Here is a 23,979-nt window from a genome sequence, read left to right as displayed (position 1 = left end):
TATGTTTTTCGTGGAATGAAAAACCAAAGACAAAACCATCATTTAAGGCGCGATTCTCTTTTTTTTTTTAAAGAATACAAAAATTAATACATTTTTTTACACAAAAAAATCTGTTTTTAAGTTTTAGTTATTTTTTTTACTATTTTTTTTTTTATGTAAGAACTCTCTATTTTGTTTGTGTTTACAAAAAAATATTTTTTGTTTAAATATTGAAACAACATTATTAGGATTCACGTGAAAGTCTCAAATAAGAAGCGGTTTCAATAGCAGTAAAAATGAAAATTTAATAAATTGTTTTTTTTTTTTTTCAAAAATTAATAGAAGCAAAGCTTTGCTATCTAAAGATATGTAGATGTTTTGCAAAGCCAATTCGAAGTAATCAATCAACTAAATCATTTGATTTACTTGAATCGAATAGCAGAATAGGGCAAATATCATCTTTGAGCTGAGAATGGGCAACACAAATATATTAGAGTAGAATGTTTGCATAGACAAACGAACGGACATTAATGTATTGAATGTGGATCTCTCTGTGTTTTTTCTTATTGCTACACAATTTGCGTTCGATCAATGTCAATAATTTAACTCAAATTTTTCAATAGAAAAAAATGTTACGCATACGCTACAGTGACCATCTTAGTTCAATTTCTTCAGATTCGCAGCTCATGAAAATAAACAATGTACTATAAAAATGATTGATCAGATTTCGCAAGTTCTTTGATTGTGAGCCGGCTTCCTAAAAACAAATCCCTAAGACCAACTATATTTTGATTTTTAACAATTTTAAATGCTCAATTGGCAATGTAGAGTTAACGAATTATTAGAAGAAAAATAATTAACAATCTAAAAACTAAATTCTAAAATAAAAAATATTGTTTTTTTTTTAATTACAGAATAAAATTATATAGGAAAATATACTAAATGGTTTTGGTTATGTTGAAGGCACTTACGAAAAAAATAAGTAAAATAAAAAATTGTTCTGTGCAGTATGTCGTGGGCACAAAGCCAAAACCACGAATCTGCAAAATTGTAGTTTTGAGAAAAACGACTTCAAAGTTTTGAAAACTCATGCAATCTTATGGAAACTCGTGCAATGGAAACTGATAGTTTAGGCTTCTGGACAACAGATGGAAGACTAGGATAGACGCAGTGAATAGAGGGGCCGATAAAATCAAGTTTTAGTGAAAGTCGTTTTACTAAAACCAAGTGTTTTAAGACGGTATAACATTGTTATATTTATTTTAGACAAATATTTCCAGAAAAAATGGAATCCAAAGGCCATATTTGAAACATTAATAATACCGTTCTAAGCATTTTTTAAAATAAAAATTCAAATGCCATTTTGAGGAAAATAGATATTTCCTAAAATGATCTTATGTCAAGTAGGTACCTTGATGTTTGTTTCTAAGCAATAAAATTTAATTTCTCTTGTTGGAGATCACAAAAAATCAAAAAAAAAATAAAATAAAATAAAAAGCACAAAGATCCGAAGAAGCCTACTGATATTGATTTAAGGATTCCTACCTAAGTTGACGTTTCCTCCGAAGGTGCAAGAAATTCTTCTCATATTCTGATCTATCTGTATTCTGTAAAACAATTATCACATCTGGGCTGGTATTTGTGTTTCTTGGTTATAATACAAAATCGGGCTTTTAAAATAATAGGATAAAATTTATTATACTGAAACAAATACTTACCTCGATCACCGGCGTAACGTTTCATGTCTTTAACTATTCAGATGAAGTAGCTAATAGCTTTTCAACTGTAATACTGGCGCCCATTTACCTTTGAACCCAACTTCAGACGTATCGTCGAATACAGAAATACTTTCTTTAGGGCCAGTTGTACAAACGTGGTTCAGCCTCGGATCAGGAATTTAACTCACCGATTTCGGCGGATTAGCAGTGCATCAACTTTGGTTCAAGGATTGATTTAGCTATTTCAACCTTTATGGAACTAGAACCAGTGCTAAGAATCAATTTTACCACCGAATTCAGAAGATAAAAGTTGCTGAACCACGGATTAAATATTTGTACAACTGGTTCTTAGCCGTACTACTCGAATGTAGTGTGCCATTTTAATGTCCAGAACTTTAAAACCAATGTGCTTCGGTTTATCCAGTTAAATCCCTTCCTATTTTGATGCAGCTAACACTGTGTTCATCATAATATGAGTAGCCAAATCACATGAGTGGAGGTCGAATTTAAAAAAAAACTACTTACCATGATTAGTTTTGGATATTTTATGAAATGTGTTCTGTATAAATATAAACTCCCATAACCATGCATCAATCATCTAATGTGAAGACAGAAAATTGATTCACGCACTCACTTTTAGCAATAAACATCGCTCTATGTGATTTGGTATAATAAATTCAGTTCTTTTTTGCAGTTAAGTTTCTTATTTGAAAAAAAAAAAAATTTACATGTGTACATTTACAAAAAAGTTTATCTTAAAGTTACCGCAGTTAAGCATTTTTTGTAAAGATTGTTCATAGACAAGTTGTAAAGTTTAGTTATTTACAACGTTACACTGTTGCATGGGTATGGTTGTTACGGTTAAAGGCATTCTCATTTGCAAAAACAAATTTTGGGTTTATATCAATTCTTAGTTCAGTACCTCATAATCGAAAAACATCGTTTTTTTTTCAGAATCGATGAAACTTCTTTTGTATTACCAAATGTAAACCTTTTTTTTTTATATTTCCGTCATTACTCGAAAATCATCATTCAAACGAGTGCTAAATTCAAGATGTGAATTTCCAATCCCTTATTCGCATTTAATTTCCATAGTTTTCATCTTGAACTTTCGCTTTTCCCTCTGAAATAGAACAAAAACTATGACTTGAAATGAATTGAATGAAAAAACATATTTTTTTGTTTTAAAACTAAAAAAGGGTATCGAAATGAAATTCAATTTTTATTAATATATAATATATGTAAAGGGTATATATGTATGTATAATGTATCTCAGTACAAGCATTTTTTTTTTGTTCAATTTGGATGACAATAATAATAATTAATAATACAAAAAAATCAAAGAAGTTAATATATGAAGAAATAGAAAACAAAACAAAAAATTAAAATCAAACAAATGAGACGAAATATAATTCCATATTATTATTTTTTTAACAAATACTTTTTTTGCACTAAACTAATTGTGTAAGAGATAAACAGATTTGTTTTTTTATTTTAAATTTTTTCATTTTAATAATAATAATAATTAATTACATATACATAATATTTCACTTATAAATAAAATTTTCTAAAATATATGTTTGTTTATGTATATAAATTCTTGAAGATGGAGAAAATCTCATAAGCGGCAGGTAGCAGTTTTTTCTATTTACTGAAGATTGTTATATCGAAAAACGATCAGCAATTAATTAAAGAAAAAAATGCCAATAAATGCGACTAAGTCTAAACTTAATGAGAAAACGATAAGTGAAAAAATACAAAAAAGAAGAAAACAACAAATACCTCTCCACGAAATCGATTTGGATAAAATATTGAAATTTTCATTTGATTCATGTGAGGATAAGAGTAGGGGGCAATGATTGTGGGATGATTAATGAGTTTCTTTGTATTCTTTTTTCTTATCAAATTGACGTAACACAAATGTTATGCGGTCATAGATAATAAAAAAGAATTTGATTTTTTTTTCGGGGTCAATAATGATGAGAACGAATAAAGAGGGAGTATTTTTTTTTTGTGTTTGTAAAATAAACATATAAATCTAGGTCGTTTCTCTTTAAAAGTCTTCAGCATTTGTTCTAAACCAGAAACAATTAATGAGCAAATAAAGAATTTAATATTAGCACTAATGATAATGATATAATAGTAGTAACCATGGTTATGTTGTTGTTGTTTTTTTCTTATTTCTCTTGTTTTTAAGTTTCAGTTCTTTTCTGTTTTCAGTTTGAATCAAATGATTCGATACTATTTTTTCAATTTAAAGTTTAATGGAATTATTTGATTCACACGGAAAAATAGTAAAGAACTGTTGGTGTGTGTATTTTGTATGCATATGATTGGGATTGTTATTATGTTTTTCGTGGAATGAAAAACCAAAGACAAAACCATCATTTAAGGCGCGATTCTCTTTTTTTTTTTAAAGAATACAAAAATTAATACATTTTTTTACACAAAAAAATCTGTTTTTAAGTTTTAGTTATTTTTTTTACTATTTTTTTTTTTATGTAAGAACTCTCTATTTTGTTTGTGTTTACAAAAAAATATTTTTTGTTTAAATATTGAAACAACATTATTAGTTTTTTTTTTTCTTAAATAAATATTTGATTAAATCCTCCTTTGAGGAGTTTTTAAGATGTTCTTTTATATTTTATTTAGCCCCAAACTATCGTCTGACGATACTCGACGGTCGCGGAAGGCCACTTCTTTTTATGCTTGAAGGGGGTCGCAAACCGGATGGTTTGGGGATGCCAGTTGATGGTTTTACTGCTGGCTGTTGTAGTGACGTGGGTGGCGGCGGTGGCATTGAGGAAGGCTCATGAATCTGTGTTGAACTTCCACCGTTTGGAAAGAGTTTGCCATTCGAACTAGCGCGGGAACTTGCTGAAGACATGCTCTGAAAAATTGAAATAAAGAAAGAATCATTTCAGGTTTCATTTTAAATAAGTTTAACAACATAAACAAAAATGAAGATACATGGAATCCAGTATAAAATTTAAAGGGCCAGTAATATGGTATTGACGAACAATTGAAAATACCAAGCAATTTTTTATTAGTATTTGAGAAGATACCGTAAAAACGAATTTACATGATTAAGAGTGATTAAGAGTGATACAATAGCCGTGTTTAGTTTTCCCCGTTATCCAAATTAGATCATTGTATTTGTTTGCGTTACAATAAAGCAAAATCCTTTTTTTGTTGTAACGTAAATAAATTTAATGATCTGATCTGGATCACGATGAAAAAAAAAACCGACTAATTCTGACTAACAGCGCGCTAAAGCATATAATCAAAGATCATATAACTAGTTATATGATCTTTGATATAATGGTATCATGGCAACTCCAGCAGCACTACAGACAAAATCGACTTAAAGAGGTGTGAATAGAAAAACCAATCAAAATTGAAGAAAAAGCTTACTGTGGAAGAGTTTTTTCAATAGGTGAAGGTCCAAATACCCGTTTTTTGCCCCTCACTCCAGATTTTGGGGGTGTTAGGGACTTTTTAAATACCGTTTCGTAATCAGTGCGACTAGCTCTAGAAAACGTGATAGGTCTCCGCCCGCGTATATTTTGAAACCAGATTTTTGTAACATAGTGTAATGTAAACTCTTGCACAAAAACCATATAAATAAAATGCACGACTGGGTCGCACGAACTTGCTCTTAGAGTTAAAGTTCCTTAAATTTTTAAGACTTTTTATATAGAAATTTGAAAAAAAAAAATAAAATAAAATCTAAAATTAAATTGCCCTCCAAAACAAGTATGCAGTTTTGATTGATATATTAACATGCATTTTTAGAAAAAAAATTTTCAAAATCGTTAGAGCCGTTTTTAAAAAAACTAATTTTTTATAAATAATTTTTTGGAAAAAAAGTTTTAAAATAAAATTGGTATGCCATTTTGTAGAAATCACTAATCAACATCTAAAAACAAAATTTCAAAAAAATTCAATGTCCCGTTTTCGAAATTGATTTTTCCAAAAAAAAATTTTCAAATTTTTTTTTTAAATCCAAAAATTATTTTTTTGGAAATTTATTTTTGGTTTATATTTAAATTATATAAATGCTTCTTCACAAAAAGTTTCGTTGAAATCGAATAAGCAGTTTCGGAGATAATCGGATTTGAAAAAAACCGTTCTATGGCAGGTACCGTTAATAATGATTTTCAAAAAAAAATGTGTTCATTGAAAGATAGACCTTAGCTTAAAACTAACATTTTAATTTTTTAAACAAAATCGTTAGAGCCGTTTTCGAGATATTTCAATTTTATTTAAATCGGTATATGACAAGTACCGTTATTTTTGGTCCAGAAAAATTAATTCCAAAAACTCCTCTGGAGAGTCGCCAAATAACGCTACATACCAAGTTTGACATTAATCGGTCTATCTGTTTAGGCTGTAGCTCCTTATACAGACAGACAGACAGACAGACAGACAGACAGACTGACAGACTGACAGACTGATAGACTGACAGACTGACAGACTGACAGACTGACAGACTGACAGACTGACAGACTGACAGACTGACAGACTGACAGACTGACAGACTGACGGACTTCCGGGACCCACTTTTTTGGCATTGTCTACCATCGTAATGTCATGGAAAAATGTTATCTCAACTTTTTTTTTTGTACGAATGCATAACTTGATAATATATAGTACCTATATCGCAAGTAAAAATAGTGGTTCATGAAGGAACCTTGTGAGTTCTTTTAAGACACACTTTTGATGATTAAGTTTCGTACTGCCGGTTATTTAATAGGAACTTAACAGTACGGCTTATGCGTGGAAAGTTCAATTTTGACCAGATATTCATACTGCAACAAATTCTGAAGCAACTTAACGAAAAAAATTTTAAACCACCAGGGTGATGAACTGTCATGTTGCCGTTTCAAAACTATTTTTTCTTGAAAAGGTAGTGTATTGAGGGTCATGCCGACGCAGCCAAAACTGTAATTAAAAAATCCCCACTAGCCTTTTCAATTATGACGTCTAATATTTTTAAAAATTTTCAAAAAAACCCATACAATATCTTGGAAGAACCAAGCCTTATCAAATAAGAAGTCAGTGGTGTACAAAATACATACATGTTGTCCTTAACTAGAATTGGTCAGACCATCACCCTTATTGCAGTTAGAAATATCAAGTGACAGTTGATTAAAATTTAATTTTCTATATTTTATTACTTAATTCACAAAAGTTTTGGAAACAGAAAATGATGCTTTCTGTTGTTAATTAATGGAAAAATTCCATTAAAAGGTTCACCGGTTTTCTTATGAGTAAGGTTTTAAAATACCTAATTTGATAGTTGACAATCGCAATATGGGTGCATGTCTATCGACAAGTCTGACAAGTGGTCAAAAAAATTATCTACTTGTAACGCGACAAATGTCATTAATGCAAAAACAAACAAAAGGATAACTCATTCTAATCGTTAATTCTATTGACTGAGCAAAACAATCGCAAAGGTTCATGAAACACTGATGTATGGTAAGAGCTCTTTACATATTCCACTGTAAGGCTTATATACTGTTAAAAATCCGATTTGCGTCAATATATCTGTATAATAAATAAAAAATAAAATCTTACATCGGTTGGTGAATGTCTCCCAGCGTCTATATCCGCAGCATTCGTCGTCGCCGCCGCATCACCCTTCGCCACACTAAAACTATAATAGCCCGATGATGGGCGTAAGAGTCCAGTTCGTTTAGCTGACGGTGCACGTAAGCCAGACACTAGACTTGGTGTTTTGAATACTGAATCATCAGATTTCTAAAAAGAAACATAAAATGTATTATTTCTTCACTTTATTCTGCTTAGTGAAATTATACCTCATTTTTGGAAACCGGTTGCTTCAGATTTGATCCCGGACCAGAATTCACTCGTATCGTCGTTTTCGTTGTGTTAAACTTGCCCTATAAATAAAATTCCATCAAACCAAAATTTTCTAAAAAAAAAAACTTTAAAACATACCTGTTTTTCTGTTAAAACACTCCCTGCCGTTGTAGATTTCCGTACTCCAGCACCAGGCGCTGCCATTGTTGCTGGAGCAGGATTATTTTTCGCATAACCAAAATTACTTGATAAATTATGAAATGATTTCGATTTAATACCCATGGGACTCTTTAATTCAGCTCCCGATGGTACCGATGGCTGAGTCTTATTAAAAGCATCCCCATTATTCTTTTGTTCAGCCTTCTCTAGATCACCCGCTGAGATGGCCTTACTACTCGCACTGAATTTTTGCAATCCACTTATATACCTAGGTCGCGACAAAGATCTCTGCTCTGTAGGTCTATCTTTTGCCGTTGTAATTGGTGTTGCATTTGCAGTTGGTGGAGCGATAACAGGTCTATTTAACTGATCGCCATTCATACCAAAACCACCACCACCACCATATCGAGACATTTTAGCTTTAGGTTTCTTAAATGTCGCATAATTATTGCTCTCCATTTCAGTTTTGTGGTCATTGTTGTTGTTATTATTATACATTACCGGTGGAGTAATATCTCTACGTGATATTCTCTCCATTGGAGCTCTCTCCGCCGCCTGTGGAGTTTCATCTTCTTCCTCTGTCGAGGGTAAATGTTCATTTTCTCCATCAATACAAGGCACATTCAGTTCACTAGTTCCATTCTCAGTACGTTTAAATATTCGTATAGTTCTGAAGCGATCACGATCACGTTTTTCCAATTTACTATTGCGTGATGGTAATTTATCGTCTTGAGGGGGTGGTGCATTTGGATTCGGATTTGACAATTCGGTGCAGTGCTGTTCGTCAGTCTTTTTATGAGTTTCTTCTGCTTCTACTACTATTCCTCCTTCAGTCTCTTTAACAAATGAATTACAATTTACCGAACCACTTGGTGAGCTTTTTTGTGGTTGGGTTATGTTGACGCCATCGTAGAGGCGACTTCTACGGCTAAGTAATCGATCACCAACTCCGCTGCTGTTCATCGAGAAGCTACTTAAAACCATTTCTAAAAAACAAGAAAACAAAATTTAAGTATTCTATTCCAAGAAGTATTTAAATCAAATAATTACCTGGACTGCATATTTGCGAAGTCTCCTTAGCCTCAGATTTGTCGAGTGCAGTGCTAAACCTCTTTTTGATTGTATCTAGAGATTTTTGCATTTTAATTTGCTCCTCGTTTAATTCCACTTTGCCCAAATTATCCAATAGATTATTGAATGCCTCTTCATCAGCTGTATCTACAGCTGGTGTTCCACCCGGAATACTCTTACTAAACGGAATACATTTATTGAAGGTTTCATTTGGATTAATGTTCTCCAACAGTTCTATGGTCTCAATGGCGTTAGTAACGTCATCATTGCATGGCAATCGCGGAGGTGGAACCGTTGATTGTGGCTCCGAGAACGTTTCATTTTGTATCCGCTCCTTGAGTATATTCGTAGCAATACTAACTGGCTTCTCGAAAGTCTCATTAAAGGTTCTATTCGCCGCGGAGAGGCCAACAATGGGCGATATATTCACCTCGGAAGTCTTAATTGACGGCGTAAATGACTGCTTATGACGCATCGAGGTGAACGATGTATTAACTTGCTGTGGAGTTGACTGTTCATAGTATTTCCCATGCTTGACATTATTTTCTGGAGTTTCACATTGAAGATTCGGTTCACTACAGTCAAAAGTCGTATTCACCCCATCGGCTATACTAAACCGTTTCAAACAAACAGTCTCTTCCATTATTGGCCTGTGGAAGGTTTCATTTTGAAAATCATTAAAGTCTTTCATATCTAAATTCGCCGCAGAAGCCACTGGTTGCACCATCATTATACTACTATCCACCAAATTGAATGTTGTATCCCCAATATAATCATCATCACCATTTGGAACAATTTGTTCCTTCCCACTTGGGAATGTCTCATTGAAAATCAATTTCTGATCTGATGATGATGATGTAGATTTCTCTTGCAAACTCTCCAGTTGCTCTTTCTCTTTGTCAGCAATATTGCACGTTCGACTGGAAAATGTATCTGAACCAGCACCGCCCATACTATCCACCGAATTATTCATTGTGCTGCAGGCCGATGTTGTTTTACTATTTATCAATGAAATATCATCTATTTGAGCAATATTCGAGTCTTTTATTAGTGTTCCCTCGGCCGATAGTGACAACGACTCGAGGGCTTTTCGATCACGGATCATGTCATTGAGTGTGTAACCACCAACATCAATGTCGGTTGATTTTTCATTATTATCGAAAAACAAACCCGACATTGGGACATCACCTTGGATTGATTGAAGCAATCCGTTTGATAAAAAATCACTGGATGTTATCAGACTGCTGTTCATGCCATACAGAGACACATCCATGGAGGAACATATCGAAGATGGAGGCGAGGTATCTTGGAGGAAGCTCTTTTGCATATTCGTCACTAGACCACCGATTTCGAGATTCACATTCATGGGCATTTGTTGTTGTTGTCCGGTTTGCTGTGAATTTGGTTGTGTTTGGGTGGCATTTTGTGATTGAGTAAGGGGATTCTGTAAAGTAAACATAAATAGAGAATGAAAAGTTGTTTGTTTTAAAAAAATTAAATATTCATATTGGGTTAGGAATTACATAAGACTTAAATTTGCTTTAACATAAACCTGAGATTCTTTGTTTAAATTCTAAAGGAAAATATTTATTTATTTTTACTTGTCGATGTAACATCTGTTGGATAGTCAAGTAGCTAAAGACGTCACAATATTCATATGTGGCTAGCCAATGTTCATATAATACTCACTGGCTGATTCATGGTTGACTCTGTGATGTCTGATAAAAGGGAAAATTTGTTTTAATTAATTACTTGGGTGACACTTTTTCTCACAAGCTCTCCCAACAAAATGAAGAACACAAAATATAGACTCTTAGTATAAAAGTTGTGTGTAACAAATAAATATCGTTATATTTTTATTTATTTAAAAATGATTGCGTTATTACTTCCGATTCATTCAGATCTCGTGAAAGACTGACGGCTCTATTTATAAACTTTTGCCTTTTCAAATATAAGCAAAGCAGATAGTGTTGCCAATTAGATGCGCAGTTTTTTGTTATTAATAAGATAAACAATTTAAAATCTTAATAAAATTATATCTGTATATTGAAGATTTTAGTATGGGCAAATATAATTTGTCGACTAATTTATGCGAAATACAGGTTGAATATGGTTATTATTTATAATATTCTATAAGCTCTTGTCGTTTGGAAAATAAATTAAAATATAATAAATATATAACAACAATACTTTTTTATCAGCAGTTCAATAATATCTGATTAGATAGAGACGTGTTGTGTGTAGGCACAAAGGTCTTTTGAAGAACTTCGTTTTATCACAGAAATTATGACTTTGGCGAGAAAGTGTTTATAGTTTGGTTTGTTTTGTTTCGATTTGTTCTTTCCTCTTTACAAGACTTTTTTCGTTTAAAAATTTAATAATAACAAAAAAACTCCAAATTGATAATTTTGATCTTACAATGGTACTATAAGCTAATTTTCTAGTTCTTTTCATTTGGTACAGGGAATTGAGAATAACCATATTTTTTTTCCTATGGTCCCATTGAGGACGTCAATTAAAAACTGGGGATAATATAATAATGATATCTTAAGTGATAAAGTAACAAGCAATCAAACACTTCATCTACTATACTATTGCAGCATTAGATACATTTTTTTTCTTAATTAAAGGTGTTTGAGAAAATTCCAATAACTCATCACAATTTTTTTTCTGTCTCTTTTAAGGATAAAAATGGATATTTACATGGTTGGTAGAAATATGGTGCAAGTTTGTTATAAAATTGTATTGTATTACAAGATCCTGCAATCGTGTATATGGATTTTAGGACTTCAGAAACATTACAGACTTGTGAAAATACCTTGAGCTTGCGCCTCATTTCAAATGTTTCAACCAAAAATTCTCTACCAGTAAACTTTGTTAGAACTTCAATGGTTTAATTTACCTACACAAAAACTTTGAACATTTTTATTATCTAAAATAGAATTCATGATTATCCTATGGCCTAGTTACTAGAAGGGACATTAACTACCAACCTCGTTGGAATTCAAAGCACTTGGTCCACCGTTTCTCTAAACATTGGGCTGTGAAAGAACGTGAAAATATCTATGTCTAATTGAATTGCCTAGATTCATAGACACAACTTTTAGTGTGTTTGAGAACAGAGGCAGAGTTCCCGAATTCCCTAGTTTTTATATTGACAAAGCACATTGGTCAACAGTGTCCATGTTCTTTAACTTTTATTACTGGCGATAAAATTTTTGAATGACTGAAAAATGATTTTTTCTTCTCTTAACCAGAATTTCTTTGTGAATTTTCGCAAATCAGCTGTTCAACGAATCACACAGACCACAAACAAATGCGATATCCTTTTCTTTAACTTGGACTACTGGTTCGTATCTGTCGTGTAATGGTGATTCTATTTCTTCTTCATGGTAAAAAATCGTCACACAAAATCGGTTCGATTCTTCTTATCAGTCCAAATATTGCTGCGAAAGTCATTTTTCACAGAATGCCAAAAGATTCCTAGACGCAAGTTTTTTAAGCTTAAGAATAGATGAAAGTAATCAGGAGAACAATGGAGATGGCCGAGTTACTCATATCTCGTATCCTCCAGTGTTCTCATAGCCAAAGGGCATTTGTTGCCCTGGTGCCAAAGTACAGCCATACAAAATCCGTTTGATCCCTCTTAAATCAGTCCCCATGTTGCTGCGAAAGTCGTTTTCGAATTGACTTCTGATTGCTTTCAACAAATGAGGAACCAACCCTCCGCAGAGAATTTCATTTTTTTAATTTTGTCTACGTTTCCGATGTAGTTTCTGTTTTTGAGCTTCTTTGTGGTGGCTCATGTTAAAGGGTAATGCTGCCACGTTTAAATTCTGGAATACACTTTTTACAGTTGACATTGAAGATCCTTCTTTGTAAATGTATGTCGTTTTTTCATTAGAGGATAATCCATCGAAAATTAAGAACTTTATGACTACACAATATTGTTAACAGTTAATTGAATAAATGAAAATACGAAGGTTGTTTAAAATAAAAAAATTCGTTGAAGAACAATTTTAAACTTGTCGTAGGAACTATTCTGAGGGAAGGAATTACAAATCTTTTACTCTTTTCAGCTGTTTTAAATCCGAGATTTAGCTAAGTACCTATATTTAGAATAAATCTCGAGATTTATTCTAAATCTACTTCGCTTAATCACGGATTTGGTTTCACCTACCCTTAATCTCGAGATTTATTCTAAATCTACTTAGCTAAATCTCGGATTTAGGGTAGGTGGAAATATAGTATTAGCTTTAGCTTTAGGCTTAGGCTTACTTGGAACTACTTTGCTCACATTCTGTATCATCATAATGAAATTATGTTTTTTTTATTTTCTACCAAATACATAGTGCTTCTACGCAAAATTAACATTTAAATTAGGATTTATGTCTATTTACAGTGGAGAAGCTAGCTAGCTAATGCAACATTTCATTCATTCCATAATGAGATCTCGTCTGTTTTAAATCATATATATTTTTCTTCTATTCTAGTATTTAGAAGGCAAGTTATCATAAAATGTGTATAATTCTACTTGAAAATTTTTTTTGTTGGATGAAATATGATCACATGAGTCTGTGGCATACATATTTTTTTTATTCTAGATTAACCAAAGATAGCGTGCTAATGGAAAATTAAAAAGCTTGTGCTTGATTTCTAAATAGATTCAAGTGTTCATTAAATAAGAAGCATCAACCACACCATTCAAGGTCAAATAAAATTATAAAAAAAAAAAATAATAATAATAGCAATATTTATTTCATTTTTACCGCAGATTTCCATAGACATGGTCCGGAACGAAACACATCAATAAACGCACTCAACAATTCTTTTGACCTTTCCATTTAAGAAAAAAAAAAAAACTAAACATTCACAATCTCTACACAGTATTTAGGGAACGCAAACAAAATATTGATTCAATCTCTTATTCAAATTATATTCCACTTAAAATAAATTGCACGACTGGGGTCGCACGTACTTGCTCTTATGCTTAAAGTAACTATAATGTTAAAGCTTTTTATTCAAGAAATTTAAAATTTGATATTTTGAAGAAATTTCATAAGTAGTATAAAAAAATTAAATCTGTTTTTATAATTAATTAAACTCCATTTTAAATTATCTTAAAAAAAGAAACAAATATGCCATTTTATTTCGTGTATAAAAAGGTATTTTTAGAAAAAAATTTTCGAAAATTGTAGGAGCCGTTTTTTAAAAAAATAATTTTTTATGTATAAAATTTTTTTAACATTTTTCAAAAAAAAAGTTGGTATGCCATTTTGAAGAAATAATTAATTTACACATAAAAACTAAATTTCAAAATTTTTCATTGATCCGTTTTCAAAAAATTGATTTTTCAAAAAAAAATTTTGAAATATTTTTTAAAAATCCAAAAATGCGTTTTTTGAAAATTTTGTAAATTCTTAATATTATCTTTACTTACACAAGTTTGTATAAAAAAATTCATTTAAATCGGGTTAATGTTGTACGAGATATTCAGAAACAAAAAAAAACCGTTCTATGACAGGTACCATTAATAACGGTACAAAAAATATTTTGTTTATTTTAAAAGTAGGTTCTTATGTGTAGTACTACACACAAAAATTTTAATCAAAATCGTTAGAGCCGTTTTTGAAAAAAATTAACTTTTCTATTTCCGTTATATGGCAAGTACCGTTAGTTTTGGTCATAAAAAAAAAATTTCAATTTCCCCTCTAGGGAATCACCAAAAACTGCTAACTACCAAGTTTGAAGAAAATCACTTCACTCGTTTAGGCTGCAGCTCCAGATAGAGACAGACACACAGACAGACAGACAGACAGACAGACAGACAGACAGACAGACAGACAGAATTGCCGGACCCACTTTTTTGGCATTCTCCATCATCGTAATGTCATGTTAAATTGTTATCTCGAGTTCGATTTTTTTTACGAATCCTAAACTTGCCCTATAGTACCTATATCGCAAGTAAAAAATCTTCACTGGTTTTTTGGGGGCACCACTTTCGTAAGTAAATTAAGAAATATAATCAAAATATCTTTATTCCGTATCCCGGGAGTTGTCGGCTTCGTCGTCGTCTAGCCTTGATTGTAATCAACGAGTATCTATTGTTCCGTTGGTACTTGTAATTGACATCAAGTCGTCTCTATATCATAACTCGATGCTCAATGAAGCAAGTCGACGTGCACTTGCCGTCAGTTATTCATCCACCTGATGCAAATAAATTTTTGAAAAGAAGGGAATAAAAAGAGGTACAAAATAAGCCTCTGTGGAATGTCATGTTTAATTACAATGAAACGTTACGACAAGAGAATTTTCACGCAAGACAATGGACAATTGCGGGGAATGGAGGTTCCACCTCAAATTGACCCCAATAAAACGTAACGTCGATCGTCGTCGTTGTTATTGTTGTTGTTGGCGTGGTGGAAGCCGTTGTCTTCCTTGTTTCTGTTGATCGTGTTTACAGAGACTGAAAATCAGGTGTCTGCCAGCTGTGTGGGAAAAAACCACACAATGGATAAAATATTTTGCATCCGAAATTTACAGCACAAGTTCATTGAACTAGAGGCAGCCGCAAAATGGTCAGAAATCATGCAGAGCAGTTAACTTTAACTTCTATAGAAAAATATTTTTTATTAGATAAAAAAAAACGCACTATGCAACAACAGGGCCGGATTTTTTTACAAAGCAAACTTTTAAATTCGAAGTGGAAACAAATTAAGGTACATGAATTGGTCATGTACTTGCTCGATTTTTTTTAATTTATCTACCTTATTTTTACAGTTCAATAGAAAAAAAATAGTAAAATTTATTTAACCAGACATTTCCAATGATTGATCTTAGAAGTTCAAAAAAATTTTGTTTTTCTTTAAAAAGTTGTTAAAGACTTTGATCGCTTTTTTCTCGAATCTACATTTCTTAGACTTGCGTGTAGATTAACATAAAAAGTTCTCAGCCGATGTTGGAGGATTCTTTCACTATATCATACATAACCATCTATTTAAACTCAAAATATTTGTGATTGGACTTCAAAATTTGAAAAAAATCATGCAAAAAAGGCGTTGATTTTCCATCAATTTTTTTACATTTTTTATGCCAATTTTCAATTTCTTAATTATTTAATAATAAATAATAATAAAAATAGTTTAAACTATTTGGCAGTAAGACCTAAGGTCTTTTCAATGCAAATTGCATGGCACTAGTTAGAAGGAATAGAACGATAGGAAAGGATTTTGAAAACTTGGTGGCGTCCGAGCTGGTGGATAGATAAAAGAATTCTGCCTTGAACCTACACCTTCAGGCTTGCAGTCAAACATTACATCTACCGCACAATTGCCACTCGCGTTTTAGTTGAAATAGAAATTATATCATCAGTAAATATGTGATTTTTCCAGGACTATGACAGGCAAAAATTGTGGCCTCCAAAATGCAAATAGATAGACCTAACCTTCGACCCTAGTTATTTCGAAGGCCCATAGATCTGGAATGCAAAGATTTTATTTAATGGGTATACTTTGCTCCGATCAAATTATATATGTATATGAACTGGTATATGATATTAACTAAATAATTTCCAACCGCGTTTTAAATATTCAGCCAATAGGTCATGCCAACCAACACATTTTTTCAACTTGAATCTTGTTATGGCCGTTATAATGTCTAGTAGGCACGGTAGCCGAATATTTTGGACGTCATCATCCAAAGAGATCTGTCTTCGACGACTACTATCCTTATTACCGATTGGGTATTTCTTAACGTATCCCCGTTTTCCGTAAGGAAACACACCATGTTGGGCACTTATCCTTCATAGATTCCACCCCTTGATGGTATCTCTCAATAGACTTGGCCGCCTGTTTTCCATATTATCTCTTCATAGGTACATCTTAAAATTCGGTGTTTTTTTCCCTTTTTTAGATTTAGATCTCACGGGCTTGTCTATCAGCAGTTATGCCTTTTCTGCAGCAAGCATTTATTTTGATCATCCTTGGCTGCATGTCCTGCATTGATCGCCTAGTAAAGCCCAGCATATCAGTTGCGGCTCTTTTGATGGCTCCGTGTGATGGATCCTCCCAACATACAAATATTTTGCGATAGTAGTTTGTTTTGTAAGCAAGTGATCCGAGTTAATGTTGGATTTTTGGAACATTCGGATATCAAGGATCTTGGGTAAATTCTTAAATGTTTGACAAATTTGTTGATCTGGAGACCATCAAGCCAATCCCTCAGAGGCTTCTGCCGAAGATGTTTTCGTTAAAATTGTGTCACCAATGCTCTCTTTTCTTAAATTCGCGTTAAAATTGTCTGTGATAATTTCGACGTCATAATTTGGTTACTTACCATACGTTTACTCAAGAAGATTGCAAACTGCTTGTTTAGTTCATCATTCTTTTCTATTGGGGGGGCGTGCGCAAAGATGAATGTGATGTTTTTTTAAGTTTACTTTAATTGTGACAAGACATTCACTAAACATACTTAAAACCCATGACTTTTTGCCTAATATCTCCACTTAATATTCAAGATTTGGATAATCATAGGTAAAACTTTTACTCCTACTTGGGACAGTTCCCCAGCGTCAATATTGAGACATCTTCAAATGCCTTTGGTCTTTTTTTTTTTCCAGTGTTACGCAGATAGGGAACGGTTGAGCTATTTGCTTATAAGAATTTCTTTTTTATTATGTAATTTGTTGTGGGTTTCCTAGTACATAATCCTATTTTAGTCAGGTGATAAAGAATTATAAATCATTAACTCGATTAAATCTGGCTAAGGTTGCCCGTTTGCGGAATGTTGCTTTTAAATTCCAAATACGGCCCCGCCAGCTGGTGGGTAATAATTAATTTGTATTCGCAAACGCATTACGAGCCACACCATGAACATGATTGTCTTCTTGCACAACACACAAGACTAATTTACTCTGGCGGCACTGACCTTATAAAGCGCTAGCCGCTAAACATAAACCAAACCAGTTTCCCCTTCATTTCCCACATTAAACTTAAACAATAAACGAGGAACAACAAAAAAATAAGAAATTGTAAAAAAAAATAGATAAAAATAAAAGTTCCTACTTACAAACTGTGCCTCCAAGTTTTGAGCTGTTTTCCTCTTGGGTCGTGTGAATGTTCTTGTATTCAGTTTGAATGCTAAAAAAGATAAAACGAAGAAAAAAAGAATTGTTATTAGAGACGGACATAAAAACAGAAGAAAAAAAAAACACACTCGGGACAGGAAAGGACAACATCGACACACGACAAATCAAACAAACAAAAACAACAAATTAATTATTCTTTTTGTACAGATACACAGGGTCGGATTGGGAAAAATGGGCCCTTTCCTTTACGGAACTAAAAAAAATATGTACATTTTGATTTTTTTTATTGAAAGTATACTTTTATCAAGATTTTTTTTTGTAACTATGGGATATCTAAAGGCCCGGGTAACAATCGCCAAATCGGTTATATGAGCCGTGTTTTATTAATACTCAGTATTTCACTGAGTAAACATTTTATCCTGTAAACAACAACAAACGATTACTTTTATATATATTATTAATAATTCTTCATTGTTGAAGGGTAAAAAATGTTAAGGTTAAACAAAAAATCCGCTGTAAAGCAAGAAATATAAAACTTTTGTTTTAATAATCATTTGTTGTTGTTTCCCAAAGTACGTTCTTTTATTCGCCGATGTTAACTACTGTTAACAATAGTTAACTTTCATCGTTCCTGCGTTACAACATCAGTCCTAAATCCAATGTTGAAGTGTCATATATCATATAAATGTAGTTAGTTACATTTTGTAAATTTTTCCAACTCAGCTTCTGGACTTGAGTTTCAATGTTAATCTGTCAAACACAACTAAATGGGGAAGAGATGGGATGATGATGTGAAGAGAATTTTTTGTTTGTTTTCATATTTGAAATTATTTTTCTTTCAATTTGCTAAGAATTCAATTTGCACTATTTCAGTGCCAGATTAATTCTTTCTTGTTTACCTAATATATAAAATTGTCGTATCGCTCCTCCTCCTCCTCCGAAACGGCTACATCGATTTGTATGAAATTTTGTGTGCTTGTCGGATAGGTTTAAGAAACGGTTAGGGTGGTCCAACCAACATTTTTTTTTCATTTTTGGAACGATTTTTATTAAAACTAAATGGTTCGCGACAGCATTTAAATTTCAAATTTTCATCTTAGTGGAATTTCTCCACGAGTAGCGCACCCGTTTTTTGTTATTTTCGATTTTGCTACTTGCCGAACATAAAAAACCGAACGAAACCAAAATCTATTAAAGGGAAAAAATATTTTCAAAGTGGAGTTAAAATGAGCATAGAAAGAGCAAGCCGTATACATATACCACCTTTTAAACGAAAAAAAAAAAAAAATAAATAAAAATAAACTTATTTTGACTTCGCGTTTCATCAGTTGTGTTGAAAAGTTTTATTATTTGTGGAAATAACATTTTCAATACATAAATATATTAATTAGAATTGGACTTAATTGAAATGGGACTGCACTGGAAATATGTTCACCCATTCGAAAGTTCTTAGGTAAAAAACATAAAAACGAAATACAGTCGAATTTAGAACCTTCACATTTTTATAAGTGGATTAAAAAACATAGACCAAGAGCCCACAGCAAATTTAAGGAGTCGAGATATAACCAAAATGTGAGTATGCAGTTTAATAACATTATGCGTTATCTATAATAACGAATTAAAATGTCTCGCAGATTTAAATTGCTTCTATATAGTCAGCCTAAATTATAAACGTAGTACAGACAGTGCATAACACTATACACTCTTTATAATGCCTTTAAACAGAAACAGCCTTATTTATTAGATTTCACTAAACAGCTCTAAACGGCTAAATAGTTATACAAAGAATAAAGTTTTATGTTTTATGTAGCCTTTATGCAACGTTACATAAATTTCTATTTATAAAATATTTTTTTTAGCAATTATAGTTATACTAGGTTTGTGTCCAAATAAGTACTAAAAATGAAAAATCTGTCGATAAAATAACTCCATCTGATTTGAAAATAAACAAAAAAACAAAAACGTGAGCGAAAGTTCTTGATGTCATATAAACACATTTCATTTGTTCTTCTTGCTTACAAATTGTTCACATGCTCCAAAAAAATTACATCAATTAAAAAGAAACATGCATAAATCATTTTTTCTATGTAAAAAGAAAAAGATGAAAAGAAAACCCACATTTGTATATGTACATATGTAGGTACTGCAGCCAAAAGTTCTCACATCTTATATCAGGAAAAAATCTCGAAGAAACACAATTTCTTATATTTTGTTTCAGTTGATTACAAAATTATAAATATAATTCAAAAAATAAATTCTTCAATGACATAAAAAAAAATATAAATGATTGCTGTGTTTTCTTTTTCTGAAAATTATTTGATGTTCAAATGACATTTAAGCAAAATATATTCTTATTCAAGCTCTAAACAACCTAAAAACGCGTTTAGCTTATACAAGCTCTATTAAACGTTGCATAAAGTTTATAAATGACAATTTTCTGTTTAAAGACATTATAAAGAGTACATAATGCTATGTACTGTCTATGATGAGTTTATAAATAGGGCTGAAAATAGCTACTTATAAAATTTTTGCAACGTTGCATAGAGGTTGTATAAGCTTAACGCGTTTTAAGGTTGTTTAGAGCCTGAATAAGAATATTTTTTTCTCAAATGTCAAAAAAAGAAAAGAAAACAGCAATCATTTGTACATATATATATTTTTAATTGAAGAACTCATTTTTAGCATGTGCTTAATTTGTGTTTTTCAGAGATTTTTTCCTAACTAACTTTTGTAGTGTATTCTCTATTCTTTTTCTTTTTGCGTGTTTTGTTTTTTTTTCATAGAAATTGATTCATGTACCATGTACCTATATGTTTTTTACTGGTGTAATTTTTTTGGATTATAAATATTTTCATGTGAACAATTTGTTATCAAGTGAAACAAATGAGGAAATGTGTTTTTTGTTTAGAGATTTTTTTTCCTTATACGTATGACATCGAGAACTTTCGCTCACGTTTTTCTTTTTTTTTTTTTTTTTTTAATTTTTTGTTTATTTTCGGAGCAGATAGAGTTATTTTATCGACTTATGGAGTTGTTTGTCGTGATTAAAAATACTAATTTTTCAGTTTTAGTACTTATTTGGACACAAACCTAGCATAACTATAATGGATAGGAAAATGTTTTATAAATGAAAATTTATGTAGCGTTGCATAAAGGCAATTTATAAGTTCAAGTGACCTCAACTCCAAAAATTTATAAGGCGTTTCGCCCAGGTACGACAGTGGGCTCATCAGTTAGATCTGTCGTACCCTTACTTAGACGCCTTATTTTGGTCGATGTTTACCGACACTATATAAAACTCACAGCATGAATATACTGTGAATTTTTTTAATATTCTAAGGGAATTTGTTTAAATTCAGACACTTAGAAAATGTATGCCCGTGGTCAGGATGAAATAATAACGAAGAAAAAAAATGCCAAAAAATTATTTTTATTTTAATGGAGTGGAGCGATTGAATATAATTCAATTTATAAGTTCAAGTGACCTCAACTCCAAAAATTTATAAAGCATTTCGCCCAGGTACGACAGTGTCGGTAAACATAGACCAAAATAAGGCGTCGTAGTAAGGGTACGACAGATCTAACTGATGAGCCCACTGTCGTACCTGGGCGAAACGCTTTATAAATTTTTGGAGTTGAGGTCACTTGAACTTATAAATTGAATTATATTCAATCGCTCCACTTAAAATAAAAATAATTTTAATAATTTTTTACTATTTTTGTTATTTTTTTTCTTCGTTGCATAAAGGCTACATAAAACTGTATGCATTGTATAACTATGAAGCCGTTTAGAGCTGTTTAGTGATATCTAATAAATAAGACTGACTCAGTGTCTTCAAGGAGTTAAAAAAGGTAGTTTTTTTAAAAACTACCTTTTAGGCAAAATTCATAATATTTCATATTCTAAATACAGGAACTGATACTCTGTCATTTCTTTTAAGTCTGAAAACATCAATCTTGACAATGGTATCAATGCAACTCAAGAAACACTTTATTTTATTTATAAAGACCTATATTTGATGTTGTGACCCGATTTTTTTTTTTTTTTCGAAAAGGTTGACACACTTGAAAATTGGAAGTAAATAGCAGAAAAGGTGAAACAAAGTCCGCCGGGTCAGCTAGTTTATTCATAAAATTGGTCTCAAAAAATTTTTTTTCACCGATCAACAAAATGTAACATTAGTCGTTCCTAAATAAAAATTGAAATTTTCTAACAAAATCTAACAAAAGCAACAACAACGATTTTTTTGACACAACAACCATATTTAACTTTATTTAATAAAAGAACGGACCACTGAGTTACCAAAAGGAAAAAAAAAAACACGACTATGGCCATTCCGACCCTGCAAATACAAAATGCTATGAAACGATGTCAGTGAAGGGAAAGGGGGTAGAAAAGGGGACAAAACACTTAAACACAAGAAAGAAATCGGAATAAGTAAAGAAAACAGAGAAATAATAAAAACCAACCTCACGCAATAAACTAGGCGTAGGTTTGGCAAATCTACAAAAACATAAAAAAAACAAGAACTTCCTCCACAAAAAAACTTACCTTGTTCCGACGACGAACTATGACTACTCGAGCAATTGTTATTATTTCTCCATTGTTGCAAAATATTCGAGACATCGTCGTGGGTTTTGTCCTCGAGAAATCTGGTGTTTTCATTTTTTTGTTTGTTCCAAATTTAAAAGAAATCAAAAAGAAAAAAAAAGTTAATATTGTTTTTTTTTTTTTTTTCACTTTGATGATGAGTCGATGATGAATGAGAGGAAGAAGAACTTACATAAAAGAATCGTCCTTTAGGGCCTCATCAATATCCAGGATGTCCATAATTGGATATCTTTATTATTTTATTAGTTAGTAACTTAAATTCCTAAAAAAAACGGCACTAAAACAAAAAACACAGAAACAATTTATAGAATTTTATCATAAAAAAAAAAATTACTAAATGCAAAAACATAAAACAACAAAAAAGAAAACCCTTAAGGCAAAAACGATGAGTGTAAAATTGGGTTTTATTTTTTTCTACGTTCACTTCTTCTTCTATTCCAAAAAAAAACGAGAACATCTGTTTTATTTTGCAATTTTCAATTAGATAGAAATAGTTTTTGGAGATATAAATATAAAACTTATGCAATTTAGATATTTAAGTTCACCTTTAAATCAAAAAACAACAATTTCGAAATTATTTTACAGGGGAAAAACGTAAAAATTAAAAAATAAAAAACTGTTGACAAGTTTTCATTTTACTTTTTATCTTAAAACTAGCTCGTACACTCGCTCGTACTCTCTCTTGGCGGATGACACACGACTGTGATGGTATTGGTAGAATTTAGGGGCTTTGTTGTTCTGTCTGTTTTTTTTTCATGGGATTTGAATCTAGTACAATTTGGGGGGCGTTTTAGGATGAGTTTACATTGGACATAAAAAGCAGAAAGAATTAAGATACGTTCCATTGGGCTAGCAATTGGAAGCAATTTGCTTATATTTTAGAAAACAGAATGGCATCATAATCGAAGAAATAATTTTTTAATGTTCATGCATTTACACGACTTCAATTTATGGCAGATTTTAATGTTGGCCAACATTTATTTTTTTAAGTACTTACAAATTCAGTCCACAGACAAGAAAAATATTGCAGTTATTTCGTTTAGATTTGACGTTTAAAAAATAGCAATTTGCACATAGAAGCCCTGTTCCTTTGAGAGGTGGCAAAGTAATACTAGTAGTTTACTAGGGATTTTCAATGGAACGCACTTTCAACGAATTCAATACAAATCGTATCTACTTGGGAAAAAGGGCATGAGTAGATGATAGTACTAGATTAATCAAAGCATCTACTATTAGTAAACTACCACCTCCAATGGAACAGGGCTATTGGTATGCGGTTTTTCCAAAATCTTAAGGTTTTCTTTTAACCTTAGCACCTTGTTCAAAACGCTGAAGCAAAAAAAAAAATTTCCATACAAAAATTCGATAGCGAAATCTTGAACGAAATTAAATTTGTTTTTTTGCTTTAAAGGCCTGGCCACACCGGAGGGTATGCGGTATAGCGGTAACGATATTTGTACTAAAAAAATTCCACACCTGAACGTTGATGTGTCAGTTTGGAATTTTTTTCATACAAGTACCCTCAC

At 31.8% G+C, this 23,979-nt stretch overlaps 1 protein-coding gene across 4 annotated transcripts; it reads right to left on the bottom strand.

Moving 5' to 3' along the window:
- Nucleotides 1–4,339: 4,339 nt before the first annotated feature.
- Nucleotides 4,340–23,151, bottom strand: LOC129918238 (uncharacterized). 4 transcript variants are annotated; one of them, XM_055998651.1, is made up of 9 exons: nt 22,999–23,151; nt 22,626–22,730; nt 22,394–22,494; nt 17,823–17,893; nt 8,736–10,200; nt 7,665–8,671; nt 7,523–7,606; nt 7,281–7,463; nt 4,340–4,587 (listed from the first exon to the last, which is right to left on the bottom strand). In XM_055998651.1, exons 2-9 carry the CDS (start codon nt 22,670–22,672, stop codon nt 4,357–4,359), a joined length of 3,189 nt encoding a protein of 1,062 aa, XP_055854626.1. In that variant the 5' UTR covers nt 22,673–22,730; nt 22,999–23,151; the 3' UTR covers nt 4,340–4,356. The 4 variants fall into 4 exon arrangements, with proteins under 4 accessions (XP_055854626.1, XP_055854627.1, XP_055854628.1 ...); XM_055998652.1 differs by having other exon boundaries at nt 22,626–22,715; XM_055998653.1 differs by lacking the exons at nt 17,823–17,893; nt 22,394–22,494; nt 22,626–22,730; nt 22,999–23,151 and adding an exon at nt 13,526–13,669.
- Nucleotides 23,152–23,979: the final 828 nt, after the last annotated feature.

Source organism: Episyrphus balteatus, chromosome 4 (assembly GCF_945859705.1).
Source record: "Episyrphus balteatus chromosome 4, idEpiBalt1.1, whole genome shotgun sequence".
In the NCBI taxonomy this organism is placed as follows: Eukaryota; Metazoa; Arthropoda; class Insecta; order Diptera; family Syrphidae; genus Episyrphus; species Episyrphus balteatus.
The sequence above is the reverse complement of the archived record's forward strand: the minus strand, read 5'-3'. Positions and strand labels throughout refer to the sequence as shown.